Source organism: Onychostruthus taczanowskii, unplaced genomic scaffold (assembly GCF_017590055.1).
Source record: "Onychostruthus taczanowskii isolate IOZ18803 unplaced genomic scaffold, ASM1759005v1 scaffold6, whole genome shotgun sequence".
Lineage (NCBI taxonomy): Eukaryota > Metazoa > Chordata > Aves > Passeriformes > Passeridae > Onychostruthus > Onychostruthus taczanowskii.
In genome coordinates, this window is record NW_024503679.1 from 5,392,661 (window position 1) to 5,406,624 (window position 13,964).

Sequence of the window (13,964 nt, forward strand, 5' to 3'; positions counted from 1 at the left end):
CTTGAAAATATCAGGATTATATTATGGATTCTCCACCAGATGCACCAGATAATACATCTGGTATACTGTTTGGTGTGAGGCAGAACTCGGGAGTTCCACAGTACCAGACTGGGCCAGCAGTGAATGTAACAGGTGGGTATAACTGTAGTAGTTGATAAGAGAAACCAAGCTAATGTCATTTAACTCTAGTGCAGATCTGTGGGTTATAACTTTAAATAGGATTTCTAGAACATAGTATAGCTACTTTTTTCTTCCCCTCTACATAACACTGTATAATGTCTAATGAAAGAAACTTTGGAGTCTTGTGTTGTCAGACTTTGCTTTTCAGTGCCTTAGACTGACTGTAAAATCAACTGATGTCTTATAATGCTCATTTAGATGGGAAAAAGCATTTGCCAGATCCACTGTATCTTTATTGACAGGTGAAGGTTTGTTTTCAGTACACTAATCACTCTTTGGCCCGTGGGAATAGGAAAAGACTGTTAGCAAAAGAGGGGCTCTGAATAGTACCTGAAGAACTGAGTCTGCTGGATGGATTCCCTGTAATGATGATCTTGGCTTTCTGACTGCTATATGCAGGAGTTGGAGTAGATGGGATCAAAAGGATCATTTCTGAAAAGGAGGGGATGGGAGAGAGTATGTAATTTGGCAACAAAAGCCTTTTTTTTCAACTAGCTTTTCAGCAGTAAGTATTTAATCTATTTAAAATGAAGCCAAAAAGCACCTTTTTTGTATGTGTGTGTCACAGCAGATAAAGTAGATTTGAAGCATGCAGTGTACTCAGTCTTAGGAAGACTACAACTTGGGATTTTCCTCCTCCTTTTTGAAGGATTGTACTTTGTGATAACTGACCAGAATCCCATTAGTCTGTCTGTAAGTTATGGGTGACAATGACTTCTGATTCTTCCCTGAGGTAACAGGTCAAGTACAGTGAATGGCATGACCTTAGCATTCGTCTTTTCCTTAGCCCTCATTGCAGAGCTACACATAGTTTAACTCACAGCAGCACCAGTTCCTGCTGTAAGTTGATGGTTAGATGCTCAAATGGCCTCAAGTGATGCAGATGAATGCTAAGATCATGCCAGTTTTGTGGAAGCCTTTGCTGAACAGGACGTATGTCCATGTAAGCAGCTCATATACTGAACACAGTGAGCGTAAGTAAATTAAACCACGTAGGAAGTAGTAGCATCAAATTAATAACGTGATCATTTTTGTGAATGTGTGAATGAATGAACCTTAGGCAAACAAGGCATAGAGCAAGACCTTTGAGCTTAATATGTTTATTCATGTCAAAAAGAAGGAAAGGTGTACTACAAAGGAGAATGTTAGGATGTTTCGGTCTCTATATATCAAGTGAGTTATGTTTTCCCATAAAAACATTTTTTTTGCGTCCAGAACTTTGACATATTTTATTATAGTCTTAAGACTATTTGCAGTCTGTCATTGTGAGAGGTTTACAAGACATGTGCTGGTGCTTCAGACTTCTTGGTTTGTACCTTTGTCTTTCAGGTCTACTTGAGGACTGATCTCTGTATTTAGTTCATATCATCAAGGGTAATCTTACAGTGACAGAAACATGGGTTTCTGACCAGATGGAGCTGAGTGTTTATGGGCATGTTAATCAGTCACCGAACCACCCAGTTTCCAAGTTGTTGGAGGATTTTTTTTTTTTGTGGGGTGTTTAGGGGTTTTTTTTGGTGGGGTTTTTTAGTTTAGTTTTTTATGGATTTGTTAGGTTTTGCTTTATTTGTTGTTGTTGTTGGTTTTTTTGTTTGTGGTTTTTTGTTTGTTTTTTTTTGTTTTGTTGTGGGTTTTTCTGTTTTATCGGTTTTTTGGGGTTTTTTGGTTTGTTTGTTTTTACTGATTTTCTTCAGAAGAAATACTGCAAACCATAAGGACATGTAATGTTCTTTCAGAAGAAGAGAGCAGATAGATGTGCTGTGCTTGGTCATTAGAAGTTACAACACTTTTTTCATTTTGCATGCAAACTGAAGTTTACAGAGTTATATAAGAAACTAAAACAGCATTAATGCTGAACCAGAAAAAAAGGAGAGGTGTTTTTCATCAGAGGTGCAGAACTTGTTCCAGATAGCGGGCATTGCAGAAACCAGCTCCTTAGCTTAACTTTATTACTGTGACCTCCCCTTGTCTCAGATTGGAGTGGGTCAAATGTGAAAAGTAGGTCAAATGTATTCAGGTGGCCACAGTATGATTTACTGGCGTTCCAGAGGTGGGTCTGTATCTCTTGTGTTTACCCTTTCCTGCTTCACTGGCCTGGACCTTCAGTCTGAATTGGATATTTTCTTTACTTCAATATGGCATATTAGTTTAGGAAAATATGTAAACTGCTTTGTTTGGACTCTAAATTGCAATCATCATTAATGTGTTCTAATTACTATGGGGAAAACACTGAGGTTCTTTAATTTACAGTACTGTAGGTCTGAATGACAGTGGTTTTGTATCTAAACCTCCTGCTACTTCTGAAGGCAACAGTATAGCTCCAAAACAGGCCAAGCTTATTGAGGTCAATGCTAGAAGCAACTTGGGTGTTTCACCTATAGTTAACTGTCCAACAGTTGCACAGGCACAAAATGGATCTTCAGACAGTAGGGAGATGGAATGGTCTAGCTGGCAGTCGTGCCTCCGTGTCATGGAAAAAGCTAACACATCTGTAGTGTTTCAGTTGTTTTTAATGCTCTTAAGGCAGTGTAAGTAAGTAACAGTAAGTAATATTCTTATGCTGTAAAATAAAAATAGCTTCTCTATGCAAGAATTTATATACCTTTACAAATTAATTTACCTGAGGTTATTACCTATTCAAATTTTAGACCTTTATTGTTTAGTAGGTAGGTTTGAATTCTGTAGAGCAGTAATTAGTCATTTGAAGACAGATGATAAAAATAAATGCCCCTGACCTCATTCTTTTTGTTCAGATTTTCTATGGTCAAAGAAGGGAGTAGGGGGTTGAAACTACAAAACACAATCAACCAGAAAGTCAAGATTGTAAGAATTATTGACTTAATTCTATGACTGCTGAATTTATGAACAAATTCTGATTAGATGAAGGAAAAAATCATTTTAGCAATGCCGGGCAAGGCAGTAATAAATTAGATTGTGGAATCCCCAACCTTGGAGATACTCAGAAGTTGACTGAACTCTCATGCTCTGAGCATAAGAGTAGACTTGCTTTGACTGGGAAGTTGCAGAAAACCACCTCCAAAGGTCCAACCAAAATTATTTTGTGATTCTGTGCTTTGACTAATTATTGCAAAGTGTGTTTTCCAGTTGTGCCTTTTTTTTTTTTTTTCCAGCAGTGTTTCTGATACAGTTTGAAATACTAGTGGGAAGGGAGAAGGTCTATTTCAAAGAAACAATGTTGTTGGAAAGATTTTGCCTTCCCTGCAAGAAGAGAGCTGGTCTGGCTGTTTCAGAGTATTAATTATTAGGTGCATTTTTGTCCTGAGCCAAAAGGTGCATTCTAGTAATTGCAATAGGCCAGGATTTATTCTTGACTTTTGAGACATTTCCAAGACATCCTCTGTCCTATAATGTTAAAATGACTGTTTGGAATAATTTCAGATTTGGGTTTTTTGCATTTCTTATTTAGAGCTTGTTTGCTCTTCCCAGCTACAAGAAGGACGTGGCTATCTATAACAAGAACATTTCAGCAAAAAAAATTTTCTCCACCCTCTTTCGAGTGAAATAGATATTGTGCTGTAGCCTGTAATAAAAGAAGATAACTGAAGGATCTTGCTAAATTCAGTAAAAAAATAAGTAGATCATATTCGCTGAGAACCTTATTTTGCCGAGTTTGTATCTAAGCCATCGCATGCTGGCATAGCAATTTCTAATCTGTCACAGAATCCAGCACTGAAGCACTGCAGAACACAAGGTTTTGCTGCAGAACTGGCTTTCTTCAACTCAGTTTGCACTTAGCTGTGATGTGTCAAAATGTTTTACCAACTGTAATAGTGAGGGTTTGCAGCACTGTTTTGTGGTACATCTTTTACATGGCCATCCACTCATGAAAGACTTTCTGCTTAATAATGGTTCTTAGCAAAACTGTTATCTTAAGGAAAATTAGTGTTTATTTGTGGTCTAGGCAGGACTATTTTTATGTAAAAATGTAAAACACTATTGCATGGTCATCTCTTAAATCATACACCTATTCATTCCCTTGTATTTGTTTTTGTTTTTATACATCTTTTCGTAGTCCTGGCAGGGAACAGTTGACTCTCCTGTTGAGATGTTGTTTCCTGTGTTTAACTTCTAAACTACTTACTTAGTATGGAGTCCTCCAAATCTGTGAATGACTTGAGAATGCAAGAGAATTTCATCTGGAAAAGTAGCTCTTGCTATGATGTCTTTTGACAGTTTGGAGAAAATTCAAAGCTTAGTTTATCATTAAAATTTAAACTAATGAAAAGCTTTAATATCTCTTTTGCTCAAAAGGTATTAATCACTTACGTTGATAAGAGAAGTAGTATTTCCTTTAATTACTGGGAGTAATTATTAATTTAGAGGATTTATTCTCTAGGTTCTCCAAAGACACCTTTGCTTAACAGAAATAATGCATTTGAATAAGCCAAGATTCCAACAAATCTCCAGAGAGAAATAGCCTCATCATTGAGAACCAAATGGTGAAATTCCTTTCCAAACCAATAGGATTTTATCTGAACCCTATTGTGATGATGATCAGGTTGTGGCAGAAAACAGGCTTTACATGTTCATTTGAAAAGTTTGTGAAACTAAAACATCAAAAATCCATCCTATCCAGCATGGGGTGGGCTGGTAGTGCACAGAAGAAATGCTTTCTTCCTATCAAGCTGCCTTCATCTCCTCATGTGTTTTTTCCTTGTTTGTTGATAAGATTTTGTCAAATCTGTTTATTGGTCTATGTCAAGCAGAGCAAACTCCAAGTCAGTTTGGGAAAAAGGAAGAATAGTTAAAAGGTGTTTGTAAAGCCTTGCTTATGGTTACTACAGCTTCATTGATGGTAATAGTTTTTATTTGAAGTAGCATATTTCACTAGAATACTGTCACTGCTACTAAATTGAGTATTTTGCTTGTGAATTCTGAGTCTTTATATGTTTTAAATTTTACAGGAACAAATACTGCATCCAGCACCATTAAAAATGGAGGACCTTTTCCACGAGCTTGTCCAAAATGTAATATACATTTCAATCTTTTGGATCCTCTAAAAAATCATATGAAGGTAAAATATTTTGGGGAATAATTGGGGAAAATAAAAAAATGTTCGAAGCATTAGAACAAAATTTGTGGGCTTCTCATTGGTTATGGAAGAATCTCATGGTTTGATAGGAAGCTAGTTTGGCTTCTGTCTGCTGTCAATCAGAGCCAAATGCTCAAAGTCTTGCAGTTGTGGAGAACAAGACAGCAGCAGGGGAGCTCTTAATCTTGCTACTTTTTGCCTCATGTTTCCATGTGCTGAAGGTAAGTGTCTGTGAGAATGGGCAGCCAGGTGACCCACATCTATGTAAGATTGCAGCTGACACCAAGATGACAGTGTAAACTTACTGTTTTATCTTGATGTATCACTTGGTAGAGCAAGATGAAAATACTTGATACTTAAGAGTTTTTAAGCTGTGGGGAAGAATTTCATTTGTAGTTCATACTCAAATGCTGTGGTAAACAAAACTCTCAGACACTGAGCATCACTTAATTTGATTGTGAAACTACTTACTACTATTTCTGGAAACATTGTTTCCTGGAAAATATTTATCATTTGGCAAAGATCCTCACAATTCTCAGGCACGTGTATTTCATTTCAGGGACAGAGAAATGGCTTTGCAATGTAAATATCCAAAACAACAACAAAAAAAAGCTACTGTATAACACAAATTTGTGAGGATCTGAGTTACTGTTCTCACAGATGGTTCTGATTTACAGGGTTACAATACCCTAAACAGTAATTGCTGTCTCCTTTGGTTCTCAAACATAATTAAGAAATACAGATAGCAGTGGAAAAAAACCCAAGGGTTTTAACTTATTCTCATCATTATTTGTACAGAATAGCTTTTGCACATCAGCTGAGTGAAGGAACCTTTGAAGAACTGTGTTTACTTAGGATACTGAGTTACAATTCCACAGCAGGAAATTGCTCCTTACTAGTAGGATTATGGAAAGTAGTCCTGCATGGTAAGAACCATTATTTGGCAGGACAAAAATTTGTCCTCTGAAACATTCTAATTGTGTTGAAAACTTCCTAGCATCTTCTTTATGAAGTATGCTGTACTTTTTAAGTGATAAGTTTCATGAAATGGCTCTTGGGCTAAGCATTCTTTATGTATACTTCAACATAAAGAAACTTTAACATTGTCTATTATATGACTCAAAATTCTGAACTTTTTAGTAACGCTGGAAAGAACTTTTGAAGGTTTCAACATACATTCTGCCCTAAGAAATAAAGGACAAAACTTCCCATTAAGTTCTCAATAACTTACGCTTGTCAGTGAAATACTTGCATGAAAGCTGCTTTTTTTCTTTCATTTTATTAAATGTAAAAGAAATAGAATTTTTTTTGCAGGAATAAGGCAACACTGGTATTGTTTTCTTGCTTAAATTTATCTTACATGAACCTATGAGAATCTTCTTCAGTTTTATAATACGTAGTGTTTTATTACATAAACACTAGTTAAACACTGTTTAAAATTGAATATGACTAAGTTCAGTGTGTCAGAATTAAGCTTTGCATCTCTCATTAGTGCCTTCATTTTTTCGAGTGCTCTTGTCATTGATGTGGTTTGGTGAGACTGATAACTTTGTTTCTGTGTCTCATCTCTTCTCCCTGTTTGCATCCAGTATTGTTGTCCAGATATGGTAAATAACTTTTTCTCGGAAATGGTCAAAACAGAGTGTTTGAGCACAACAAGCAAGACCATTGAATCTGAGAAAGGAAAGCTGATTATGTTAGTTAATGACTTTTATTATGGGAAGGATGAAGGTGACCTCCAGCAGGTACAACAGGAGCAGAAGACTCATACGACATTTAAATGCATCAGTTGTCTCAAAGTTCTTAAAAATAACATAAGGTATTTGAACTCATTTCCTTTATTAATTGTTAATCACTTACAGTCCGTAGTAGTCTCATGTATTAAAATTTTCTGTTTCTGGAGTAGAGTTCCTTTTGTACTGAAAACTGATAATATTGGGTGACTAAACAGAAATTGAATTAATTTTTACTTTGCATGTATGGCCGTAACTTGGAAGTTTTTACAGATTAGAGTGTGAATTTTAGTGGTGTCTAACATAAACATAGAGTTTTGATAAGAGCAGTTGTAGGACTTTGGGCTTAGAAAGGGCAACACAAAGGATTTTACAATTTGCTATCTGGATTGATGGTGATATTGGTAGATGCGAGTGTGAATTCCCTTGAGGGACACACAATGACTAATAGTCAGTAGTTCACTTATGTAACATCTGTTATTTTGTTGGAGTAATTTTACTTCCAAATGCTGATAAAACCCCAGTAAGCTGTTTTAGTAGGTAGACAAGTTTGTGTCATCGTTCCTTTGGAAGTTAAGGTCACTGAACTTTTTTACATGCATTCTTCAAGGGAAGCTGAAGTAGCAGAATGTAAAATTGAAAAATGGACTATTGTTTCAAAGGGCACAGTCTGCAAGTTAAAATGAGCAGGTTTATGCTAACATTAGACACATATTATTGAAAAAAACAAGTTTTCTGTAATTAAAACAATGACATTTGCTATTAATCATTAAATAGGCACTGTTTTCTACTCAGCATTATATTGTAAGCAATTGCTGCTATGGTGCCTATGTGTTCCACAGTAAGTCATTAAAAATGAGAGCCTTTTATTTTATTTTTTTTTTTTTTTAATTTCTGTAGCATTGACTTTAACCATATTCATTTTGACTGTAACCTTGTAGCTTTATTCCATAGTTCTATAACTTAAGAATTTTTATTCCAAAGTCTATTTTGCACTTTTATGTGTAGTGGACAAAATAAATACATCTTACCATCCTAATTAAAGTATAACTTTTTTTTCACTTAAGTTCAGAAAAGCAGAAAGTGATTCATCATGGTAATCCACTGCTTTCTTTAAAAGATTTGTGGTTGGACATACCATTGCAATAATTTTCTGTTAAGGCATTATGCAGTAATAGTGTCAGTTTCTTTTGTCTGCTTAGCAAACTGGAGAGACTCAGTTGGCTGAGTACAAGCTTGAGCTCAAGAGACTATTCTCTTTGCTCATTAGTTTTTTCCAATTCCAGGGTCTGCATTCCTTTTGTGAGTGTGACTTAGGTTTAACAGTTCTTCTGGCTATACTGAAATAAAGTGCATTCAGAACAGGAATTTTGGAAGTTGAACTGTGGTGGGTTTGTAGGTAACCTGTCCTTGTGCTGCTCCACCAGCAGCAGTGATCTGCTGATGCTGTCACGGGTGCCTGGACTTGTCAGCCAGAATAGGTTCCTCCTTCAGACAGGTGCACAAATCAATGAGGAAAAGCTGGTAACTTAAACTAGTACCATACCAGTTTCTCCCAGTCTTAACGTTGGCTGCACAGAGGCATTTTTGATAACCGTCCTTGTTATCAAATCATTCTTTGTGTTAGACAAAGAATGTTCCTGGAATTCCTGCTGTGTTTTCACGTAAAGCTGTCATGTGCAAATTCAGATACATTCTTGCTATGTAATAGTTTTCAGCAGAGCTAAAGTTACATGTGTTTCAGAATGGGGTTTTGAGATTGCTGGTGGTGAACAAAGTGTGAACAGTTGTTGTGTTCTTGTTGTCTTTATTTATTTCCCTGTATTTCAAGGCAAGAATTTTGTCTAAGCAAACATGAGAAATGTAATAGATTTAGTCTTAGAACATGTTTTAGATTTAATGTGTGTTCCTTGAAGTCAAGATTTCTCATCAGCTTTAAGTTTGTTTCCTGTTTTTTTTAGCAAACACTACTTAATTTTTTTTAAATTGAGACGTCCTTACAGAGTAAAATTTCTAAAGAATCCTGTACATCTTGCATATGATATGTATAGGGAATGTTCAAATGTAGTTTTTTGCCTCTGTTCACTCTAATGTAAAGGTTTATGAACCACATGAAACATCACTTGGAGCTTGAGAAGCAAAGCAATGAAAGCTGGGAAAGCCACACCACCTGCCAGCACTGTTACCGGCAGTTCCCCACGCCGTTCCAGCTGCAGTGCCACATCGAGAGTACGCACACGCCTTATGAGTCGTCCAGTGAGTTGAATTTTTTTCTAAGCCAAAGTTTTTTTTAAATTCCCAACTTTTATTTCCTGGATTGTAATTTCAGAATAAATCTTTTGTATTTGAATAACAATAACCTTGAGATTTCATGTAGTAACAGAACACTTTTTTTGTTCTTTTGAGAGCAATATATATGCAAAAAAGTATTTTTAAAAGTCTTTGGTTTTTTCCCTTGCATTTTTTGTTTATTTATTTATTTTTTAATAGAAACATTTACTTTAAGACCTTATGTTTAAGGCCCTTGCCTTACTGGCTTTCTGAAACTGTACAGGGAATTTCTTCTAAAGAGTAGAATAATCATTTGATTTCTGTATCTTTAATGATATATACAATGCAAGTATGTGTGTATATATTTTTATATATGCGTATTGTAATTTATGTACATACAATCCCTATACGATTTTTACTTTTTTCTTGTTTTTCACTTTTTCTAGCGATTTGTAAAATCTGTGAATTATCATTTGAAACAGAGCAAGTTCTTTTGCAGCATATGAAGGACAATCATAAGCCAGGTGAAATGCCGTATGTTTGCCAGGTATCTCAGAGTGACTTTTGTGTTTAGATTACACCACTCCCCTGTCTTCACTATCAGTAAACTTGTAACAAAAAAGTCCAACTTCTTATTTTAGGTGTGCAGCTACAGATCTTCAGCTTTTTCAGATGTAGAAACACATTTTAGAACGGTTCATGAAAACACAAAACATTTACTATGCCCGTTTTGCCTCAAAGTTATTAAAATTGGAGCACCGTATATGCATCATTACATGAGGCATCAGGTAAGCAGATCTTTTCAATCCTTAATGCTAGAAAAATGCTAAACACATTTAAGCAATCTCCCTCTGACTGATTTGTATGGTTGTTACTGGGTAAGAGTAGTTAATAAGAATACATTAGAAGAATTAAATCTTTGAGGGAATTGTCTTGTTTTTGTGTGATAGCAGCATCCTGTTTAAAGTAATCTCTGAATATCCTTGGAAGAATCTTGCTGTTTGGCTTCTTGATTACATCTTAGTGATTTGATTCTGCTTTTCTTGAGGTTACTAGCAAACCTGCCACTAGTTCAAATAAAGAAAAACATAATGAAGTGTCTTGTAACTGGGAATCTGATTCCTCCTCCTCTTAGTAACTGTACTGCCTTGCACTTTCAAGTATCTAATTCCTACAGGGTAAAATTTTATCTTTGTATAGTATTAGGAGTTTGTTCATGTTTTAGGAACTGCATGAGCATTGCTTGAGACAGCCTAGGCTAGAGTTTTGTCATGTCATCCATGCTTACTATAAATTGTCATTTGTCTTTAAAAGAAAAAGGGAATATACCGTTGCACTAAATGCAGACTGCAGTTTTTAACATGCAAAGAAAAAATGGATCACAAGACTCAGCATCACCGAACATTTAGGAAACCCAAGCAATTAGAAGGCTTGCCTCCTGGAACAAAGGTGAGTGTTCATGCAGGAAAACTTGAGGGGACAAAGGGAAATAATAGGTCTTGGTAGAGAAAAGAGTAAGAATAGAAAGAAGTGCTTTTCTCCTTTCTTCTGCATAGAATATATATGCTTAAAACTGGGTTCACCAGGTCTTTAGGTCCAGCATTTGAAGGTATGTGAGGAAAACTTGGGTCCCCTTGGAACACTTACACTGTCTTTGTCAGTCTTCCATTTCTGAAGAAGGAACTACTTAGACTAGGATATTCTTTTAGATTTTGGGACTTTTTCCAACAGTTTTTTAGTAGAGTATCAAAATATATGTCCTTTCAGTTGCAAGGAAGAAGATAAGTTAACATTTTGATTGGCTCTTCACAGTTCATTTGCTGAAGAATCAGGAAGGGAAAATTACTCCTGTTGCTGTTGATTGTCTTGCTTGGCAGAAGGAATGTGAAGCACCAATACTTTACTCTATGGTGATACCTCAATTTTTTAAAGATTCAGGGTCTTTGTGATCTAATAAAAACTTAGATTATGTTAAAATTCGTGTTAGTAGACCTTGACAGGATGAAATGATAATACTGAAAAACCTGGAACCAGATATAGAAGATGAGGTGCTTCTAAACTAGGAGTATGGGCAAGAAGTGTAATTAGTCATATTGTGAGTCAAAACCACATTTGAGAGCATGACAAAGGAGTTCAAGAATGGCAGATAAGAGGTCAAAAACCAGAATTACTCCCTGGAGTTCTAGCTTGAGAAACAAACATATCTGAAGGGAGTAACTGGCTCATGATGAGGCAGTAAATGATGTTAAATCCAGGCACTGATGGAATGGTTTGATATTCTTCCTAGTAGGGCTGATTGGTCTGACACTTCTACATTTTTGGCGTTTAAGAAAGCAGGATCTAGCCAGTTGCAGCTCTGGAAAGAAAATGTGTTTTGCCATCCCTAACTATTTCAACCAAAATGAACTTTTTAACCATCCAGCTGGCTATTAGAGGTTAACTCTAGTCCAGTGTTTTGTAGTTTTCAAAGTAATCTTTAATAAGGTGAGTTTCTTGTGCTATGATTTGTGCTGTAAAGTGGCTTAAACTTTGAGACAAATAGAAGTAGGAACTTGGAGAGCTTCTATCTCAACAATTTTTTTTTTAAATTTCGTACTTGTAGGTGACTATTCGAGCATCTTTGGGATCTCATCAGTCAGGATCATCAGCTACATCTTCTGTTAGTACAAGCAGTTCCACATTTCAGTTATCACCTAAAGCTAGAAATACAACCACTAAAAATAATAACAAATCTAATACAAGTAAATCAAGAGGAAAATCAAAACAATCTGCATCAAGGAAACAAAATACATGGACGAACAGCAGAAAAAAAAAAGAACCTACAAATGTAGTGTTTCATAATCTAAGGTAAAATGCTAGCATTAAAATTGTCTTTAAGTACACTTTGAACATAAATAGATAAATAACTGATCATTTAGTGGTCTTTCAGTAACTTTAATGCTTTAATATAGAAGATCTGGCACCTCAGGTTTGCCAAGAAAGCAGATGCATAAACTTCCCACATAATGGTACTGTGGTTCTAATTCTGAATCTTCATTCACTGATTTTGGTGATGGCAGACTAATTTATGATGGAAGAACAAGTGTTTTGCAAACTTCTGTGTCACATTTAGAAACTTTCTCTGCATGGAGCCTTTCTTTTTATTTATTTTTATTTTTAATTTTATTTTCTATTTTTTTCTTAATTTTTTTTCTTTTATTTTATTGATTTGAACCTGTTAGTTAAGAGAAAATCCTGTCTTCCCTAGGAGAGAGCTTTTTTTGCTAATTTGGGGAGCTAATTAAAATAAATCAAGGAAGTAAAAGCAAGCTATTGGGAGAATGCTGTCCTTATCTTGAAAACTTATTGGGGTTTGCTGTCCTTCTGTTACAGTTTTCATGGGTGTTTTATGGACTGTTTATTACACTGGAGTGTAGTTTCTTTGGTTATGATGAGTTAGCTTTTTTTTTTTGTCAGAGATGGAAGATGTTACCCCTCCAGTTTCTAACTTTCTCAGTGTGTAGCTCTGGGAGAGATCCAAAACCAGTCAGCGAAACTGGGGAAGAGAAGGATTATATTCTTGCTTTGTAGATGTTTCAAAGCTTGTAGGTAATCTTGGGGCGACAGAAAAGCCAAAGGCTTTTTCTGTGCCTTGTGATGGATGGAAACAATTATTGGAAATACTTGTCAAGTACATAGAGACAACAGCAGCAGCTGAAGTTGGAGGTTCTCACCCACTGCATTATCTCTTGTTTCCAGGAGTGGCCAGTAATGGATGTGTATATTAACTTTCACTTTTTTATTAGGATCATAATTAAATCATAGTTCAAGTAAAAGCAAAGTTTTCTTCATTTCTGCTAGTGTAACTTTAAGTATTTAGCTGATGCATTAAGTTCCTCATTTTTCCCTAGTATAGGCAAGCTTGCTACTTACTTAAAGCAAAAAGTTTTTAATAGTTCTCTCTTCTGAAAGTGTTGCTATTAACTGATAACTTTTTCATGTTACTTTTAGGTATCATGGGGGAACTCACAAATGCATTGAGTGTTTCTCAGAAATAAAAGATTTTGCAAATCACTTTCATGCTTACGTCCACTGTAGTTTATGCAGATACAACACCAGCTGTAGCAAAGCCTATGTGAATCACATGATGAGGTAAGAACTCTTCAAAGTTTTTATTGGCTTAGTAAATGCTTCCTAAGTTCATGTAAGGTGTGAGAAGTGTTTGTCAGGTGAATTTTGAACTGGGTCGTCAGACTGGTGGTAAATGCATAGGATTGGATTTTTTATTTCTTGGCAAAGGCTTGAAGTCCACATTGTTGTTTTGCTTTAAAAATCCAGTGGTCCAGGCAGTATTGTACCTTTGCTTCGGAGTTTCTGTGGTATATTCCATAATCATTTCAGCCTGACTTGGCAAATAATGACTTTCATGTTTTCTGGGTTTCAGACTGAGTGGCTCGTCTGATTTTACAAGTGCTGAATGTGTACAGGCCACAGCTATCGCTAGTGAAGTCTGTGCTCAGCTTTGAAGGATATCTCAAATAGCAAACTCAAGTGGATACTTTTCCTTATGCTACTTCTGCTCATCCATAGAAATAACATCTCATTTTTCAGCAGTTTTGGGGCAGCGTAGGGCAGTAGCGATGATAGCTGTAAAAAAGCATGTTAAGAAAACAAATGCATAGTTTTCAGAGCCATAGAATTATGCTATACAATAATTAGATACAGATCATGTAGCAGTGACAGTAAAA

The 13,964-nt window shown here is 35.8% G+C and overlaps 1 protein-coding gene across 4 annotated transcripts in view; it reads left to right on the forward strand.

The window, feature by feature from the left end:
* ZNF280D (zinc finger protein 280D) overlaps positions 1-13,964 on the forward strand; it is a 39,446-nt gene that overhangs the window by 11,910 nt on the left and 13,572 nt on the right. For all 4 annotated transcript variants that reach the window (XM_041418595.1, XM_041418599.1, XM_041418596.1 and 1 more), the window contains 9 exons: positions 15-132; positions 5,106-5,215; positions 6,823-7,052; positions 9,065-9,222; positions 9,684-9,784; positions 9,879-10,025; positions 10,552-10,686; positions 11,840-12,084; positions 13,228-13,368. In XM_041418595.1, coding sequence (XP_041274529.1) covers positions 15-132; positions 5,106-5,215; positions 6,823-7,052; positions 9,065-9,222; positions 9,684-9,784; positions 9,879-10,025; positions 10,552-10,686; positions 11,840-12,084; positions 13,228-13,368 — 1,385 coding nt within the window. The remainder of the gene's footprint in view (positions 1-14; positions 133-5,105; positions 5,216-6,822; positions 7,053-9,064; positions 9,223-9,683; positions 9,785-9,878; positions 10,026-10,551; positions 10,687-11,839; positions 12,085-13,227; positions 13,369-13,964) is intronic.